Source organism: Rhynchophorus ferrugineus, unplaced genomic scaffold (genome assembly GCF_030347505.1).
Source record: "Rhynchophorus ferrugineus isolate W39M unplaced genomic scaffold, kcgeb_rfMv2 rfM8, whole genome shotgun sequence".
NCBI classification, from domain to species: domain Eukaryota; kingdom Metazoa; phylum Arthropoda; class Insecta; order Coleoptera; family Curculionidae; genus Rhynchophorus; species Rhynchophorus ferrugineus.
In genome coordinates, this window is record NW_027472587.1 from 31009465 (window position 1) to 31026741 (window position 17277).

Consider the following 17277-nt stretch of genomic DNA (forward strand, 5'->3'; position numbering starts at 1 on the left):
AGATTACCATCGGAATATCTAAATTGTATCGATATTTGGAGGAGCTTCCGAAAAAAGGTAACTTTGCAGGGACAAAGCGTGACCGAACGTTTTATATTTAAAAGTAAAATTTTGTATTAAATTTACTACTTCAGAAATGTAATTACAAATTTGGAAAGTTTTACTGTTTCTCATATGCGAAACACTAATCTCTGGTCGATATGTGTCAGACCTATCTCTGGTACTTATAAAACTAATAAAACTAAGTTTATAGTTTAAATATTTGAGGTTGAGAATAAATTAATTTCAGTATATATATATATATATATATATATATATATATATATATATATATATATATATATATATATATATATATATACAGTTCTTGAAGCCATTAGATAGAAATGAATGCCAGAGTTTTTTTTTTAATTATTGTTCTCTTAGCATCTCTGAATCTGTCCAATGGCTATCTGATGAGATTTATATTTTTCAGTGATGTAAAATACCCTTTGAATAAGTGATCTGTATAAATTCGTAAATTAGTATTATACTTAATTTTATTACTATTCCATGTTATTCTAAAAACAATTTTACGTGTTTATTAATCAAGTCAAAGTCAAATAGTATAGGTGTTAACCCGCGCACTTTACTGACATCAAGCACATTTAATTGTTTGGCGAGTTATTTATGCATCATCACTTTATTAGCACGTTTCTTCTTATTTAGGCGTCGATGCAGATACTTCACTTTATCTGCTTATGGGAATTCATGATTAGTAAGATTTGCCGACAAATTCTTCTAACTACACAGCCCATTTGTCTTGATAACAATGCCAGAATTGGAAAACACATGCAGTTCTATTTCCAGATAAATTTAAAATTCCTTAACAAAAAGGAAATATCAAGCAAAACTAAAGTTGAAGTGTACCAAGTAATGAACTTAACAATCCTAACAATCGACTGAAAAGCGTGAGTACTGCCTGCTGTACTGCTATATAAGACATATGTAGTAGAAATAAAATATCTTTGAATAAACGGTTGTAACAGAGGTAGGATAGCATGGATGGATAGATAGGATGAGAAGTAAGTAAATAAAACACAACAACAGCACATAGATATGAGACAACTCAGTTGGTGAGAACGCTTGGAGAACACAGGATGGTTTTAAAGAGAATATGGGAAGCTAGGATGGAGAGGAAAAGTGTGAAGATGGCCGACGTTAATGGGAAACGAATTAATCAGAAATAAACTTGCCCTGAACTAACATTGATCGACTAAGTTAAAATATCGAGGTACTTTTTCTTACGATAACAATATGAAACTAATTAACTCTAAAATAGTTTTGAACCTTTTATATAAAGTAGGATATTAAAATTTGTATTTATGTTTATGGAAAAATTTTGTTATATTATCGACGTGGCAAAATCGCTGAATAAAATAAGATATAGCTCAAAGACCTAGCCTCAAAAAGTATAATGAAACACTAATTTTGGAGTCTGGGGCATGAGATATTGTCTTGTCTCTATAGAATCAGACTCAATTTGTGGGTCTACTGATTTATTCGTAATTGTATGTTACACTTAATTACTTTTTTCAAAAGTACTAAATAACCCGAGATGTACACTACGATACAATGTAAAACTTTCTGTGCTCTTTTAAGAACATCTGGACTGAAGTTATAGAGTCAAGTAATTAACGGTAAGAATGAGCAGAAAGGGGGATACTGGCTGAATTAATACAAAGTTTACCATTATCTTCTAAAATTTGCTCAAATGTCGATAATAATTGCTTCGAACACCCTGGTTGTGGGCTTGGAACGATGGAAATAGGAGCACTACAAATAAAGTAAGACAGCTTAGAAATTAATGGTTACAATTATGAACAGAAATGTGACTGACTTCTTTAATTTACTTTCTATATCATTTTGATTTTGATCCAATTCCATTTGTACTTATTCTGGGATCGTGGTATTATTTTCGACATCACTAAGTTATTCATAAGTACTTAAAGGAAAATTTGAATGTATCACATAAATATCTGACATGGTAAGGATCATAAATTTGTTTCATGTTTAAACCAACCAGTTTAAGATGTTTTCTACTCATCTCTTAAAGATCGCCGAGTACATTTTTAACGGAAAACGATGATACATTTCCTCACTATCTATGCATCCGGGCACACAACACTTCCTAGAACGAGAACGAATTTCAACTACCGACTTGTATATATTAATAAAATAAAAATAAAATAAAATAATAATTATTTTATATAATAATTATTTAATAATATATATTTTATAAAAATTTAACCACTCTGTTTTCTATATGAACGAAATGAACCAATCAGATCCCGTCGCGGATCTTAGTATAGCGAGTAAAGCAAGTAATATGTTAAAGCTAGCGATATCTACATGTTGGACGTCGGGAAACATCTCGCCAAAATTTACTATGAAGTTTAATGTCTCATTATCTATGGGCAGGACCAAAGACTTTTCAGCAGCAGTAATTTAAGCCACCAACAATATATTTCAATAAATACTATATAAATTTTAATATATAAATTTACTAACTGCCAACGCAAAGACATAGTCATAAATACTAAATGAAAAAATGTTTAGTTATTAAAAAAAATAGAGAATTTAAAACCATTTCACAAACCAATCCTGCTAAACAAAACTTTGGCTTTCATTTAAAGTTAATTTTATTTATTGGACTTTTATTAGCTTCCCAAGCTAATATCCAAACCAGCTTAGACGAAACTATAGCCGCTATACTGTAATCTAGAAAATTGAATTCTCTTTCAAAATGAACAAAATACATTTATTTTTATGTCGAAACCTTTCACTGAAATTAGATCAAAATATATTCAACAGGTTTTCATTGGTTTAATTGAAGTCGAAATTGTTATTATGTTTTTTCGCCAATAACACTAGCTAGATTAATCACAAAAAAAACAATAAATAAACAATGATTTTTTTTTGGTACTTACCTATTACCGTTAAATTAACCAAGCTATTTCTAGTTTGGCCCATTTTGAAGTCAACGCGGCATCTATAAACTGCCTGATCGGTCTCTCTAATATGATCGATACCGAGCTCGGCAGGATGCTTGTCCTGCAGGAAATAGGCGCGATTGGAGAACACTTTTTCATCGGACCACCGTTCAGCTATCGAAAAATCTCTATTTCGACCGTCCACACTGAAACAAAAAAGTAATCCGGTTAATTATCTAATTTTAAGGACTAACATTTAGTAGTCCAATATATATATATTTTTTATTATGAGACCTTTTATTGGAACACTAAGTAATATGTTTAGTCCATCCAAAGAAGTTTTGAACATACGTCACCAAGATGTTTAATGTATTGCCTGCTGCATTTTATGAATCAGACAATATTTTCCTTCTCATTGTATTCTACTGGCAAAAACTACCAAGGAAGGAAAATATAAAACTCACCAACTTGATCAATATAGCACTTAGATTAAAACATGTCCCAGACATTTGCAAGGTGGCGGAAATTATAATGATCCCAAAACCTGGGAAGTCAGCAAACGAAATAAAATCCTGTAGACCTATATCACTGCTGCCAGTAATATCTCAGGTTTTTGAAAAACTCCTGTTGAAAAGAATAAAATCGATCATAGAGAGAAAAAACGTAATACCTAACACCAGTTTGGGTTTATTAACAAGAATAACAGATGTTATTGAAAAAGCCTACGAAAGTGAAAAAGTATGCTCAGCTATATTTTTAGATGTAGCACAAGCTTTCGATAAGGTTTGGCATGAAGGCCTTATTCATAAGCTACAAAAAATGCTGCCAAAACAACACACCGAACTATTAAAATCATACATTACAACCAGAATGCTTAGAGTCAAATAAGAAGAAGCTCACACTATAATAAAAGAATCTGAAGCAGGTGCACCACAAGGAAGTGTACTGGAATTAATACTTTATCTACTCTACACTTGTGATATACCACAAACGGAAAATATTACGATGGCTACATTTGCTGATGATACTGCGATTATAGCTGTCGGAGACAATAGTGAAGAAGCCTCACGAAAATTACAACAGGCAAGTGACAATATAAATAATTGGACACAAGCTTGGAAAATAAAAATTAATGAAAGTAAATCAGTGCATGTGCAGTTCACCTATAAACAGACCGTACAATCACCAATAACATTAAATAACACTATCATTCCATGTGCAACAACGCTAAATATCTCGAAGTGAATCTCGATGCAAAACTTCGCTGGAAGAAACATATAAAGAAGAAAAGGAAAGAACTGGAATTATATGGGAAAATGTACTGGCTAATTGGAAGAAAATCACAATTATCAGTACATAATAAATTGCTATTATAAGCAAATATTGAAACCTATATGGACATATGGAGTTCAATTATGGGGATGTTCTGCAAAGAGTAACATAAATAAAATACAAATTTTTACAGAACAAAGTCCTGAGAGGTATTGTGGGTGCACCCAAATACTATAAGACTGATTAACTACACCGAGACCTTCAGATACCCACAGTCAGTCAAGAAATCAAGAGAATTGTAAAGGGACATGAGGAAAGACTCCATTCTCACACGAATATTGAAATACAACTTTTGGATACCACCAGAACATTACACAGACTCAAATGAATCAAACCATCTGATCTTGTGTAGTGTTGTGTAGTGAGGTGCATATATTAAAAAATTCAGCAGTGACATGTATAAACATTATTTCACCAGAGACTGAGATAGGGCAGAGGGATCCTCCTAGTTATATACCTATATTTAAGTTATCATAAAGACAAATTGTAGGTTAGACGGAAACGGCTAGTAACAATATATTAATTAAATAATAAAAACAATTGTATTCTAGTTAAATGGAAACGCTATACTGTCTGATAAGTTCGAACGTGTAACCGAACTTATCAGAACTTGTCAAAGTTTTGCAAAATTCTTCCTAAACAATAGTAAGAAGAGGTTATAAACCGGCAAAAGTTGTTTTAATCCTTCGCTTATTTTGATAAATTTCAAATCGCTGCTTATTATTACTCTGATTGGAAATTCCTATGCCAAACAGAACAAATTGCATCTCTAATCTGTCACTTTAAACAGGAACGAGATAATGGAGGCCCCCTCTTACCAATAAAAGTCGTTCAAATTAATATTCATTTGCTGCTATATTTATTGAACTTAATGAACAATAATGTAAGTTTTTACAAATTAGTTTTTAGGTATTTACACATCTGTGCATTTTAAAGAAATTATTAGCTAAGATTAACGGAAATTTGTATTTCTTATGATAATATTCTAATTAAAACCCACTAAGTTGGCATGTGAGTATTGATAATAACTCTAACAGTAATTTTGATAATTTTAAAATTCTGCGAACACTCTTTTTGCGAAAATTCTTCACAGACTGTTAATCTGTTTTACTGTAAAACTGTTTTACTATTTTCCATAATTATTGATGATAAGATAAATGATTTAGTTAAAATTATGCTCAAGGAAGATAGCAAGCTTGGGCTTACCAAGACAGACTGCATTTTATCATAATATAGATGATATTTGGATCTTGCTATTATGATCACTGATCAAAAGGACCTTCCAGTTGGCAGATATATACTTCAATCAAAAGACTGATCTATTTAGGTGCGTTTATTATATCAATTTTTAGGTCGTCGTTTTAGGATTTCCCCGGTGATTAGCTCGGATTTTTTGAACTCTTTTGGTATAATTGTTTGAGTATAAATTCTCACAATTACTTATAGTGTGATGCACCTGTCCTTGATTGGAAAGATGTGCCTTAGCTAGATACTCAGCAGACTCAGAAGTTTTGCCTTTTGTTTATCTTCTTGTTTTTCGTTCGTGCGGTATTCGAAGTTCAAAACTTCTAGCTACTTCGTCACTTGGGGATTGGTGTTCAGGTTAATTTATAAGTTAAAAGTTGTTTTCCCGAAGACTTTTTCAATAAGTAGTTTTTTTAGTAGGACTGTCTGTTCTTTCTATTCTATTCTTGTAATAATGCTACAGGAAACAATTGACAGCATGTAAGGAAATGGTGTTTTGTCGCTCTGTAATCAGTAACAATTAAGCCATATGCCTAATATTTTGTTACTCTAATTTATACTATATTATTCTATTATTGACTTTATGATATCTTTCATACATTATTAATAAAACATATTCTTCCTGAAATTTATATTTTTCTGTTACATAAATGGGCTATTAGTACTATAAATATCTATATTTTCTCTCAGGAAAAGAATTATAAACAAATCAAGAAAAATGATTACCGATAGAATATTATCACAATGTTCACTTGAAATTAGGATTGTGAGAAACTCAAACACTTATAAATCTATCAACACGATGAATGAATATATATATATAAACAATGAACTTCTTTAGATTTCAAAATATCAATAGCCTCTCTATGGCACCAAATAGCTTTCCTAACATCAAGTATTCTTATTTCATTATAGAACCTCCACATTTGTTTTATTTGTAACCAACAATAAATTTCATACCTTTACAGGAAAAAAAGCAACAGTAGAATTTACCACAAATGTTTTCCAGAGTTAGTGGCATCTTGAACTTTGTTTTAACCTATTATCCGTATCTTAAAATTTATAGACGTTCCACAAAAAGGAAAAACCGAACCGGCTGTACAATACAGCGCCATTGTTCGAGCAACATAAATTTTCAACTATCGCAGTTCAAAGCATAATAATAACTCATCGATAAAAATGCAATATAATTTTATAGCCTTTTGGTTATGGTTAGCCGGACTGACCAAGGAGTTCTAATCAATTCCTATAGTAAACCGTGTGTAACTTTTGAACTAAAGGATTATTTTATTAATTTTATTTAATAACAATAAAGTGAAAGTTAAATCACTTTAAGGATCTAAGAAATGGATTAAGAGGATTAAAGATACTTTATTCATAATAAAAATTTCACCTACATGCATTGTACCACAGGGTATAACTTTTACCAATAATATCTTAACTTTTGGAAACATTTTATTCAAGAAAATAAGGCCTATAATAAAATATAATAATCTAAACTTGGAATAATAATTTTGGCAGCCAAAAACATTACAATCAATGGGGTTCATATACTAACAGACATAACTGAAACTTAGTTGGAGGAAAAAAAGAAATACTTTACAGTTATAAGTTTAGCATGAAGGCTTGATACAAGGACTGAGCAAAACACTTCAGTAACACGTTCTTCAGTACTACACAAGGTTATAAATATTTTGAATTAAAAGCAATTCAAACAGTAATGTCTGAAGGTTGGATCAATCATAATAAAATTTTCAGCCACATGCATTGTGCCACAGGATATAACTTATACCAATAATATCTTAGCTTTTGGAAATTTTTATTCAAGAAACTAAGGCCTATAATAAAATATAATAATCTAAACTTGGAATAATAATTTTGGCAGCCAAAAACATTACAATCAATGGGGTTCATATACTAACAGACATAACTGAAACTTAGTTGGAGGAAAAAAAGAAATACTTTACAGTTATAAGTTTAGCATGAAGGCTTGATACAAGGACTAAGCAAAACACTTCAGTAACACGTTCTTCAGTACTACACAAGGTTATAAATATTTTGAATTAAAAGCAATTCAAACAGTAATGTCTGAAGGTTGGATCTATCATAATAAAATTTTCAGCCACATGCATTGTGCCACAGGATATAACTTATACCAATAATATCTTAGCTTTTGGAAAAATTTTATTCAAGAAACTAAGGCCTATAATAAAATATAATAATCTAAACTTGGAATAATAATTTTGGCAGCCAAAAACATTACAATCAATGGGGTTCATATACTAACAGACATAACTGAAACTTAGTTGGAGGAAAAAAAGAAATACTTTACAGTTATAAGTTTAGCATGAAGGCTTGATACAAGGACTGAGCAAAACACTTCAGTAACACGTTCTTCAGTACTACACAAGGTTATAAATATTTTGAATTAAAAGCAATTCAAACAGTAATGTCTGAAGGTTGGATCTATCATAATAAAATTTTCAGCCACATGCATTGTGCCACAGGATATAACTTATACCAATAATATCTTAGCTTTTGGAAATTTTTATTCAAGAAACTAAGGCCTATAATAAAATATAATAATCTAAACTTGGAATAATAATTTTGACAGCCAAAAACATTACAATTAATGGGGTTCACATACTAACAGACATAACTGAAACTTAGTTGGAGGAAAAAAAGAAATACTTTACAGTTATAAGTTTAGCATGAAGGCTTGATACAAGGACTAAGCAAAACACTTCAGTAACACGTTCTTCAGTACTACACAAGGTTATAAATATTTTGAATTAAAAGCAATTCAAACAGTAATGTCTGAAGGTTGGATCTATCATAATAAAATTTTCAGCCACATGCATTGTGCCACAGGATATAACTTATACCAATAATATCTTAGCTTTTGGAAAAATTTTATTCAAGAAACTAAGGCCTATAATAAAATATAATAATCTAAACTTGGAATAATAATTTTGACAGCCAAAAACATTACAATTAATGGGGTTCATATACTAACAGGCATAACTGAAACTTAGTTGGAGGGAAAAATATATACTTTGCAGTTATAAGTTTAGCATAAAGGCTTGATATAAGGACTAAACAAAACACTTCAGTAACACGTTCTTCAGTACTACACAAGGTTATAAATATTTTGAATTAAAAGCAATTCAAACAGTAATGTCTGAAGGTTGGATCTATCATAATAAAATTTTCAGCCACATGCATTGTGCCAGAGGATATAACTTATACCAATAATATCTTAGCTTTTGGAAAAATTTTATTCAAGAAACTAAGGCCTATAATAAAATATAATAATCTAAAGTTGGAATAATAATTTTGACAGCCAAAAACATTACAATTAATGGGGTTCATATACTAACAGGCATAACTGAAACTTAGTTGGAGGGAAAAAATATATACATTGCAGTTATAAGTTTAGCATAAAGGCTTGATACAAGGACTAATCAAAACACTTCAGTAACACGTTCTTCAGTACTACACAAGGTTATAAATATTTTGAATTAAAAGCAATTCAAACAGTAATGTCTGAAGGTTGGATCTATCATAATAAAATTTTCAGCCACATGCATTGTGCCGCAGGATATAACTTATACCAATAATATCTTAGCTTTTGGAAAAATTTTATTCAAGAAAATAAGGCCTATAATAAAATATAATAATCTAAACTTGGAATAATAATTTTGGCAGCCAAAAACATTACAATCAATGGCGTTCATATACTAACAGACATAACTGAAACTTAGTTGGAGGAAAAAAAGAAATACTTTACAGTTATAAGTTTAGCATGAAGGCTTGATACAAGGACTAAGCAAAACACTTCAGTAACACGTTCTTCAGTACTACACAAGGTTATAAATATTTTGAATTAAAAGCAATTCAAACAGTAATGTCTGAAGGTTGGATCTATCATAATAAAATTTTCAGCCACATGCATTGTGCCGCAGGATATAACTTATACCAATAATATCTTAGCTTTTGGAAAAATTTTATTCAAGAAAATAAGGCCTATAATAAAATATAATAATCTAAACTTGGAATAATAATTTTGGCAGCCAAAAACATTACAATCAATGGGGTTCATATACTAACAGACATAACTGAAACTTAGTTGGAGGAAAAAAAGAAATACTTTACAGTTATAAGTTTAGCATGAAGGCTTGATACAAGGACTAAGCAAAACACTTCAGTAACACGTTCTTCAGTACTACACAAGGTTATAAATATTTTGAATTAAAAGCAATTCAAACAGTAATGTCTGAAGGTTGGATCTATCATAATAAAATTTTCAGCCACATGCATTGTGCCGCAGGATATAACTTATACCAATAATATCTTAGCTTTTGGAAAAATTTTATTCAAGAAAATAAGGCCTATAATAAAATATAATAATCTAAACTTGGAATAATAATTTTGGCAGCCAAAAACATTACAATCAATGGGGTTCATATACTAACAGACATAACTGAAACTTAGTTGGAGGAAAAAAAGAAATACTTTACAGTTATAAGTTTAGCATGAAGGCTTGATACAAGGACTAAGCAAAACACTTCAGTAACACGTTCTTCAGTACTACACAAGGTTATAAATATTTTGAATTAAAAGCAATTCAAACAGTAATGTCTGAAGGTTGGATCTATCATAATAAAATTTTCAGCCACATGCATTGTGCCGCAGGATATAACTTATACCAATAATATCTTAGCTTTTGGAAAAATTTTATTCAAGAAAATAAGGCCTATAATAAAATATAATAATCTAAACTTGGAATAATAATTTTGGCAGCCAAAAACATTACAATCAATGGGGTTCATATACTAACAGACATAACTGAAACTTAGTTGGAGGAAAAAAAGAAATACTTTACAGTTATAAGTTTAGCATGAAGGCTTGATACAAGGACTAAGCAAAACACTTCAGTAACACGTTCTTCAGTACTACACAAGGTTATAAATATTTTGAATTAAAAGCAATTCAAACAGTAATGTCTGAAGGTTGGATCTATCATAATAAAATTTTCAGCCACATGCATTGTGCCGCAGGATATAACTTATACCAATAATATCTTAGCTTTTGGAAAAATTTTATTCAAGAAAATAAGGCCTATAATAAAATATAATAATCTAAACTTGGAATAATAATTTTGGCAGCCAAAAACATTACAATTAATGGGGTTCACATACTAACAGGCATAACTGAAACTTAGTTGGAGGGAAAAAAGAAATACTTTACAGTTATAAGTTTAGCATGAAGGCTTGATACAAGGACTAAGCAAAACACTTCAGTAACACGTTCTTCAGTACTACACAAGGTTATAAATATTTTGAATCAAAAGCAATTCAAACAGTAATGTCTGAAGGTTGGATCTATCATAATAAAATTTTCAGCCACATGCATTGTGCCGCAGGATATAACTTATACCAATAATATCTTAGCTTTTGGAAAAATTTTATTCAAGAAAATAAGGCCTATAATAAAATATAATAATCTAAACTTGGAATAATAATTTTGGCAGCCAAAAACATTACAATCAATGGGGTTCATATTCTAACAGACATAACTGAAACTTAGTTGGAGGAAAAAAAGAAATACTTTACAGTTATAAGTATAGCATGAAGGCTTGATACAAGGACTAAGCAAAACACTTCAGTAACACGTTCTTCAGTACTACACAAGGTTATAAATATTTTGAATTAAAAGCAATTCAAACAGTAATGTCTGAAGGTTGGATCTATCATAATAAAATTTTCAGCCACATGCATTGTGCCACAGGATATAACTTATACCAATAATATCTTAGCTTTTGGAAAAATTTTATTCAAGAAACTAAGGCCTATAATAAAATATAATAATCTAAACTTGGAATAATAATTTTGACAGCCAAAAACATTACAATTAATGGGGTTCACATACTAACAGGCATAACTGAAACTTAGTTGGAGGGAAAAAATATATACTTTGCAGTTATAAGTTTAGCATAAAGGCTTGATACAAGGACTAATCAAAACACTTCAGTAACACGTTCTTCAGTACTACACAAGGTTATAAATATTTTGAATTAAAAGCAATTCAAACAGTAATGTCTGAAGGTTGGATCTATCATAATAAAATTTTCAGCCACATGCATTGTGCCGCAGGATATAACTTATACCAATAATATCTTAGCTTTTGGAAAAATTTTATTCAAGAAAATAAGGCCTATATTAAAATATAATAATCTAAACTTGGAATAATAATTTTGGCAGCCAAAAACATTACAATCAATGGGGTTCATATACTAACAGACATAACTGAAACTTAGTTGGAGGAAAAAAAGAAATACTTTACAGTTATAAGTTTAGCATGAAGGCTTGATACAAGGACTAAGCAAAACACTTCAGTAACACGTTCTTCAGTACTACACAAGGTTATAAATATTTTGAATCAAAAGCAATTCAAACAGTAATGTCTGAAGGTTGGATCTATCATAATAAAATTTTCAGCCACATGCATTGTGCCGCAGGATATAACTTATACCAATAATATCTTAGCTTTTGGAAAAATTTTATTCAAGAAAATAAGGCCTATAATAAAATATAATAATCTAAACTTGGAATAATAATTTTGGCAGGCAAAAACATTACAATTAATGGGGTTCACATACTAACAGGCATAACTGAAACTTAGTTGGAGGGAAAAAAGAAATACTTTACAGTTATAAGTTTAGCATGAAGGCTTGATACAAGGACTAAGCAAAACACTTCAGTAACACGTTCTTCAGTACTACACAAGGTTATAAATATTTTGAATCAAAAGCAATTCAAACAGTAATGTCTGAAGGTTGGATCTATCATAATAAAATTTTCAGCCACATGCATTGTGCCGCAGGATATAACTTATACCAATAATATCTTAGCTTTTGGAAAAATTTTATTCAAGAAAATAAGGCCTATATTAAAATATAATAATCTAAACTTGGAATAATAATTTTGGCAGCCAAAAACATTACAATCAATGGGGTTCATATACTAACAGACATAACTGAAACTTAGTTGGAGGAAAAAAAGAAATACTTTACAGTTATAAGTTTAGCATGAAGGCTTGATACAAGGACTAAGCAAAACACTTCAGTAACACGTTCTTCAGTACTACACAAGGTTATAAATATTTTGAATCAAAAGCAATTCAAACAGTAATGTCTGAAGGTTGGATCTATCATAATAAAATTTTCAGCCACATGCATTGTGCCGCAGGATATAACTTATACCAATAATATCTTAGCTTTTGGAAAAATTTTATTCAAGAAAATAAGGCCTATAATAAAATATAATAATCTAAACTTGGAATAATAATTTTGGCAGCCAAAAACATTACAATTAATGGGGTTCACATACTAACAGGCATAACTGAAACTTAGTTGGAGGGAAAAAAGAAATACTTTACAGTTATAAGTTTAGCATGAAGGCTTGATACAAGGACTAAGCAAAACACTTCAGTAACACGTTCTTCAGTACTACACAAGGTTATAAATATTTTGAATCAAAAGCAATTCAAACAGTAATGTCTGAAGGTTGGATCTATCATAATAAAATTTTCAGCCACATGCATTGTGCCGCAGGATATAACTTATACCAATAATATCTTAGCTTTTGGAAAAATTTTATTCAAGAAAATAAGGCCTATAATAAAATATAATAATCTAAACTTGGAATAATAATTTTGGCAGCCAAAAACATTACAATCAATGGGGTTCATATTCTAACAGACATAACTGAAACTTAGTTGGAGGAAAAAAAGAAATACTTTACAGTTATAAGTATAGCATGAAGGCTTGATACAAGGACTAAGCAAAACACTTCAGTAACACGTTCTTCAGTACTACACAAGGTTATAAATATTTTGAATTAAAAGCAATTCAAACAGTAATGTCTGAAGGTTGGATCTATCATAATAAAATTTTCAGCCACATGCATTGTGCCACAGAATATAACTTATACCAATAATATCTTAGCTTTTGGAAAAATTTTATTCAAGAAACTAAGGCCTATAATAAAATATAATAATCTAAACTTGGAATAATAATTTTGACAGCCAAAAACATTACAATTAATGGGGTTCACATACTAACAGGCATAACTGAAACTTAGTTGGAGGGAAAAAAGAAATACTTTACAGTTATAAGTTTAGCATGAAGGCTTGATACAAGGACTAAGCAAAACACTTCAGTAACACGTTCTTCAGTACTACACAAGGTTATAAATATTTTGAATTAAAAGCAATTCAAACAGTAATGTCTGAAGGTTGGATCTATCATAATAAAATTTTCAGCCACATGCATTGTGCCGCAGGATATAACTTATACCAATAATATCTTAGCTTTTGGAAAAATTTTATTCAAGAAAATAAGGCCTATATTAAAATATAATAATCTAAACTTGGAATAATAATTTTGGCAGCCAAAAACATTACAATCAATGGGGTTCATATACTAACAGACATAACTGAAACTTAGTTGGAGGAAAAAAAGAAATACTTTACAGTTATAAGTTTAGCATGAAGGCTTGATACAAGGACTAAGCAAAACACTTCAGTAACACGTTCTTCAGTACTACACAAGGTTATAAATATTTTGAATTAAAAGCAATTCAAACAGTAATGTCTGAAGGTTGGATCTATCATAATAAAATTTTCAGCCACATGCATTGTGCCACAGGATATAACTTATACCAATAATATCTTAGCTTTTGGAAAAATTTTATTCAAGAAACTAAGGCCTATAATAAAATATAATAATCTAAACTTGGAATAATAATTTTGACAGCCAAAAACATTACAATTAATGGGGTTCATATACTAACAGGCATAACTGAAACTTAGTTGGAGGGAAAAAATATATACTTTGCAGTTATAAGTTTAGCATAAAGGCTTGATACAAGGACTAAGCAAAACACTTCAGTAACACGTTCTTCAGTACTACACAAGGTTATAAATATTTTGAATTAAAAGCAATTCAAACAGTAATGTCTGAAGGTTGGATCTATCATAATAAAATTTTCAGCCACATGCATTGTGCCACAGAATATAACTTATACCAATAATATCTTAGCTTTTGGAAAAATTTTATTCAAGAAACTAAGGCCTATAATAAAATATAATAATCTAAAGTTGGAATAATAATTTTGACAGCCAAAAACATTACAATTAATGGGGTTCATATACTAACAGGCATAACTGAAACTTAGTTGGAGGGAAAAAAGAAATACTTTACAGTTATAAGTTTAGCATGAAGGCTTGATACAAGGACTAAGCAAAACACTTCAGTAACACGTTCTTCAGTACTACACAAGGTTATAAATATTTTGAATTAAAAGCAATTCAAACAGTAATGTCTGAAGGTTGGATCTATCATAATAAAATTTTCAGCCACATGCATTGTGCCGCAGGATATAACTTATACCAATAATATCTTAGCTTTTGGAAAAATTTTATTCAAGAAAATAAGGCCTATATTAAAATATAATAATCTAAACTTGGAATAATAATTTTGGCAGCCAAAAACATTACAATCAATGGGGTTCATATACTAACAGACATAACTGAAACTTAGTTGGAGGAAAAAAAGAAATACTTTACAGTTATAAGTTTAGCATGAAGGCTTGATACAAGGACTAAGCAAAACACTTCAGTAACACGTTCTTCAGTACTACACAAGGTTATAAATATTTTGAATTAAAAGCAATTCAAACAGTAATGTCTGAAGGTTGGATCTATCATAATAAAATTTTCAGCCACATGCATTGTGCCACAGGATATAACTTATACCAATAATATCTTAGCTTTTGGAAAAATTTTATTCAAGAAACTAAGGCCTATAATAAAATATAATAATCTAAACTTGGAATAATAATTTTGACAGCCAAAAACATTACAATTAATGGGGTTCACATACTCACAGGCATAACTGAAACTTAGTTGGAGGGAAAAAAGAAATACTTTACAGTTATAAGTTTAGCATGAAGGCTTGATACAAGGACTAAGCAAAACACTTCAGTAACACGTTCTTCAGTACTACACAAGGTTATAAATATTTTGAATTAAAAGCAATTCAAACAGTAATGTCTGAAGGTTGGATCTATCATAATAAAATTTTCAGCCACATGCATTGTGCCGCAGGATATAACTTATACCAATAATATCTTAGCTTTTGGAAAAATTTTATTCAAGAAAATAAGGCCTATATTAAAATATAATAATCTAAACTTGGAATAATAATTTTGGCAGCCAAAAACATTACAATCATTGGGGTTCATATACTAACAGACATAACTGAAACTTAGTTGGAGGAAAAAAAGAAATACTTTACAGTTATAAGTTTAGCATGAAGGCTTGATACAAGGACTAAGCAAAACACTTCAGTAACACGTTCTTCAGTACTACACAAGGTTATAAATATTTTGAATTAAAAGCAATTCAAACAGTAATGTCTGAAGGTTGGATCTATCATAATAAAATTTTCAGCCACATGCATTGTGCCACAGGATATAACTTATGCCAATAATATCTTAGCTTTTGGAAAAATTTTATTCAAGAAACTAAGGCCTATAATAAAATATAATAATCTAAACTTGGATTAATAATTTTGACAGCCAAAAACATTACAATTAATGGGGTTCATATACTAACAGGCATAACTGAAACTTAGTTGGAGGAAAAAAAGAAATACTTTACAGTTATAAGTTTAGCATGAAGGCTTGATACAAGGACTAAGCAAAACACTTCAGTAACACGTTCTTCAGTACTACACAAGGTTATAAATATTTTGAAATAAAGGCTATTCAAACAGGAATGTCTAAAGGTTGGATCTATCCCCTATTTAACTAGAACCTAGGTACTTTTAAAAACTTGAAAATCGAGAGCCTCTGAATAAGAGACACATCTATTCAATCTAGTATTAAAACTATGAGAACTTGTGTAAGAATGTGATGGTGAAAGCGATGTAAATTAAATGAACACAACTATTGTTAAATGAACTATAGCAAATGGGAACTAATTTCAAAATATTACAATCATTTTAATAATTGGTCTAGGAGAAATATGTAATTACATTTACAAGCGTGAATTTTTTTTAAAATTATTTTTATTAAATTAAGACTTAAATTAAATATGAAGATATGAGTCTTTCCAGATATATTAATTTGAATATTGATAAGTTAGGAGGATAATATTCAGCTAATATAATTAACAGAAGGACAAGATAAATATTTAATTATCTTTAAGTTCTTCCTTAAGTTCCCAGGACTTTTTACTTTTTATAATTATTTTACAGGAATCCAGTAAATAAATATTAATAAATATTTTATCCTAATTTGCTATGATTTTAAAATTAAAAAGTACCTATTCGATGATGGACACTTTGGGCTTAATATTTATACTGACACTGTGCATAATATAATGAGTTTTAACAATAAATTCGCTGAACTATATCAAATGGGTTTACTCATTTTATTTCTCTGTCTAAGCCGTCATTATCTATGAACAGGAAAACCTGAACATTGATATGCTGATGGAGTATCTGTCCATGTCTTTGCGAATATCCCTTGATAACGTTATCGATACTTTTTACCTTCAAGTTTTTTTGCAGAATATTGAGTGAATGTACCATAAAGTATTAACAGTACCTCTATATAACTTTTGTCAACTCTTTGAAAGAAATTTCTGATGCTTTGGATGG

General features: G+C 30.0%; 1 protein-coding gene across 1 annotated transcript in view; it reads right to left on the reverse strand.

The window, feature by feature from the left end:
* side-VII (sidestep VII transmembrane protein) overlaps positions 1 to 17277 on the reverse strand; it is a 446220-nt gene that overhangs the window by 411981 nt on the left and 16962 nt on the right. Inside the window, exon 3 of the mRNA XM_076412671.1 lies at positions 2970 to 3178. Within this exon, the coding sequence (XP_076268786.1) occupies positions 2970 to 3178 (209 nt within the window). The remainder of the gene's footprint in view (positions 1 to 2969; positions 3179 to 17277) is intronic.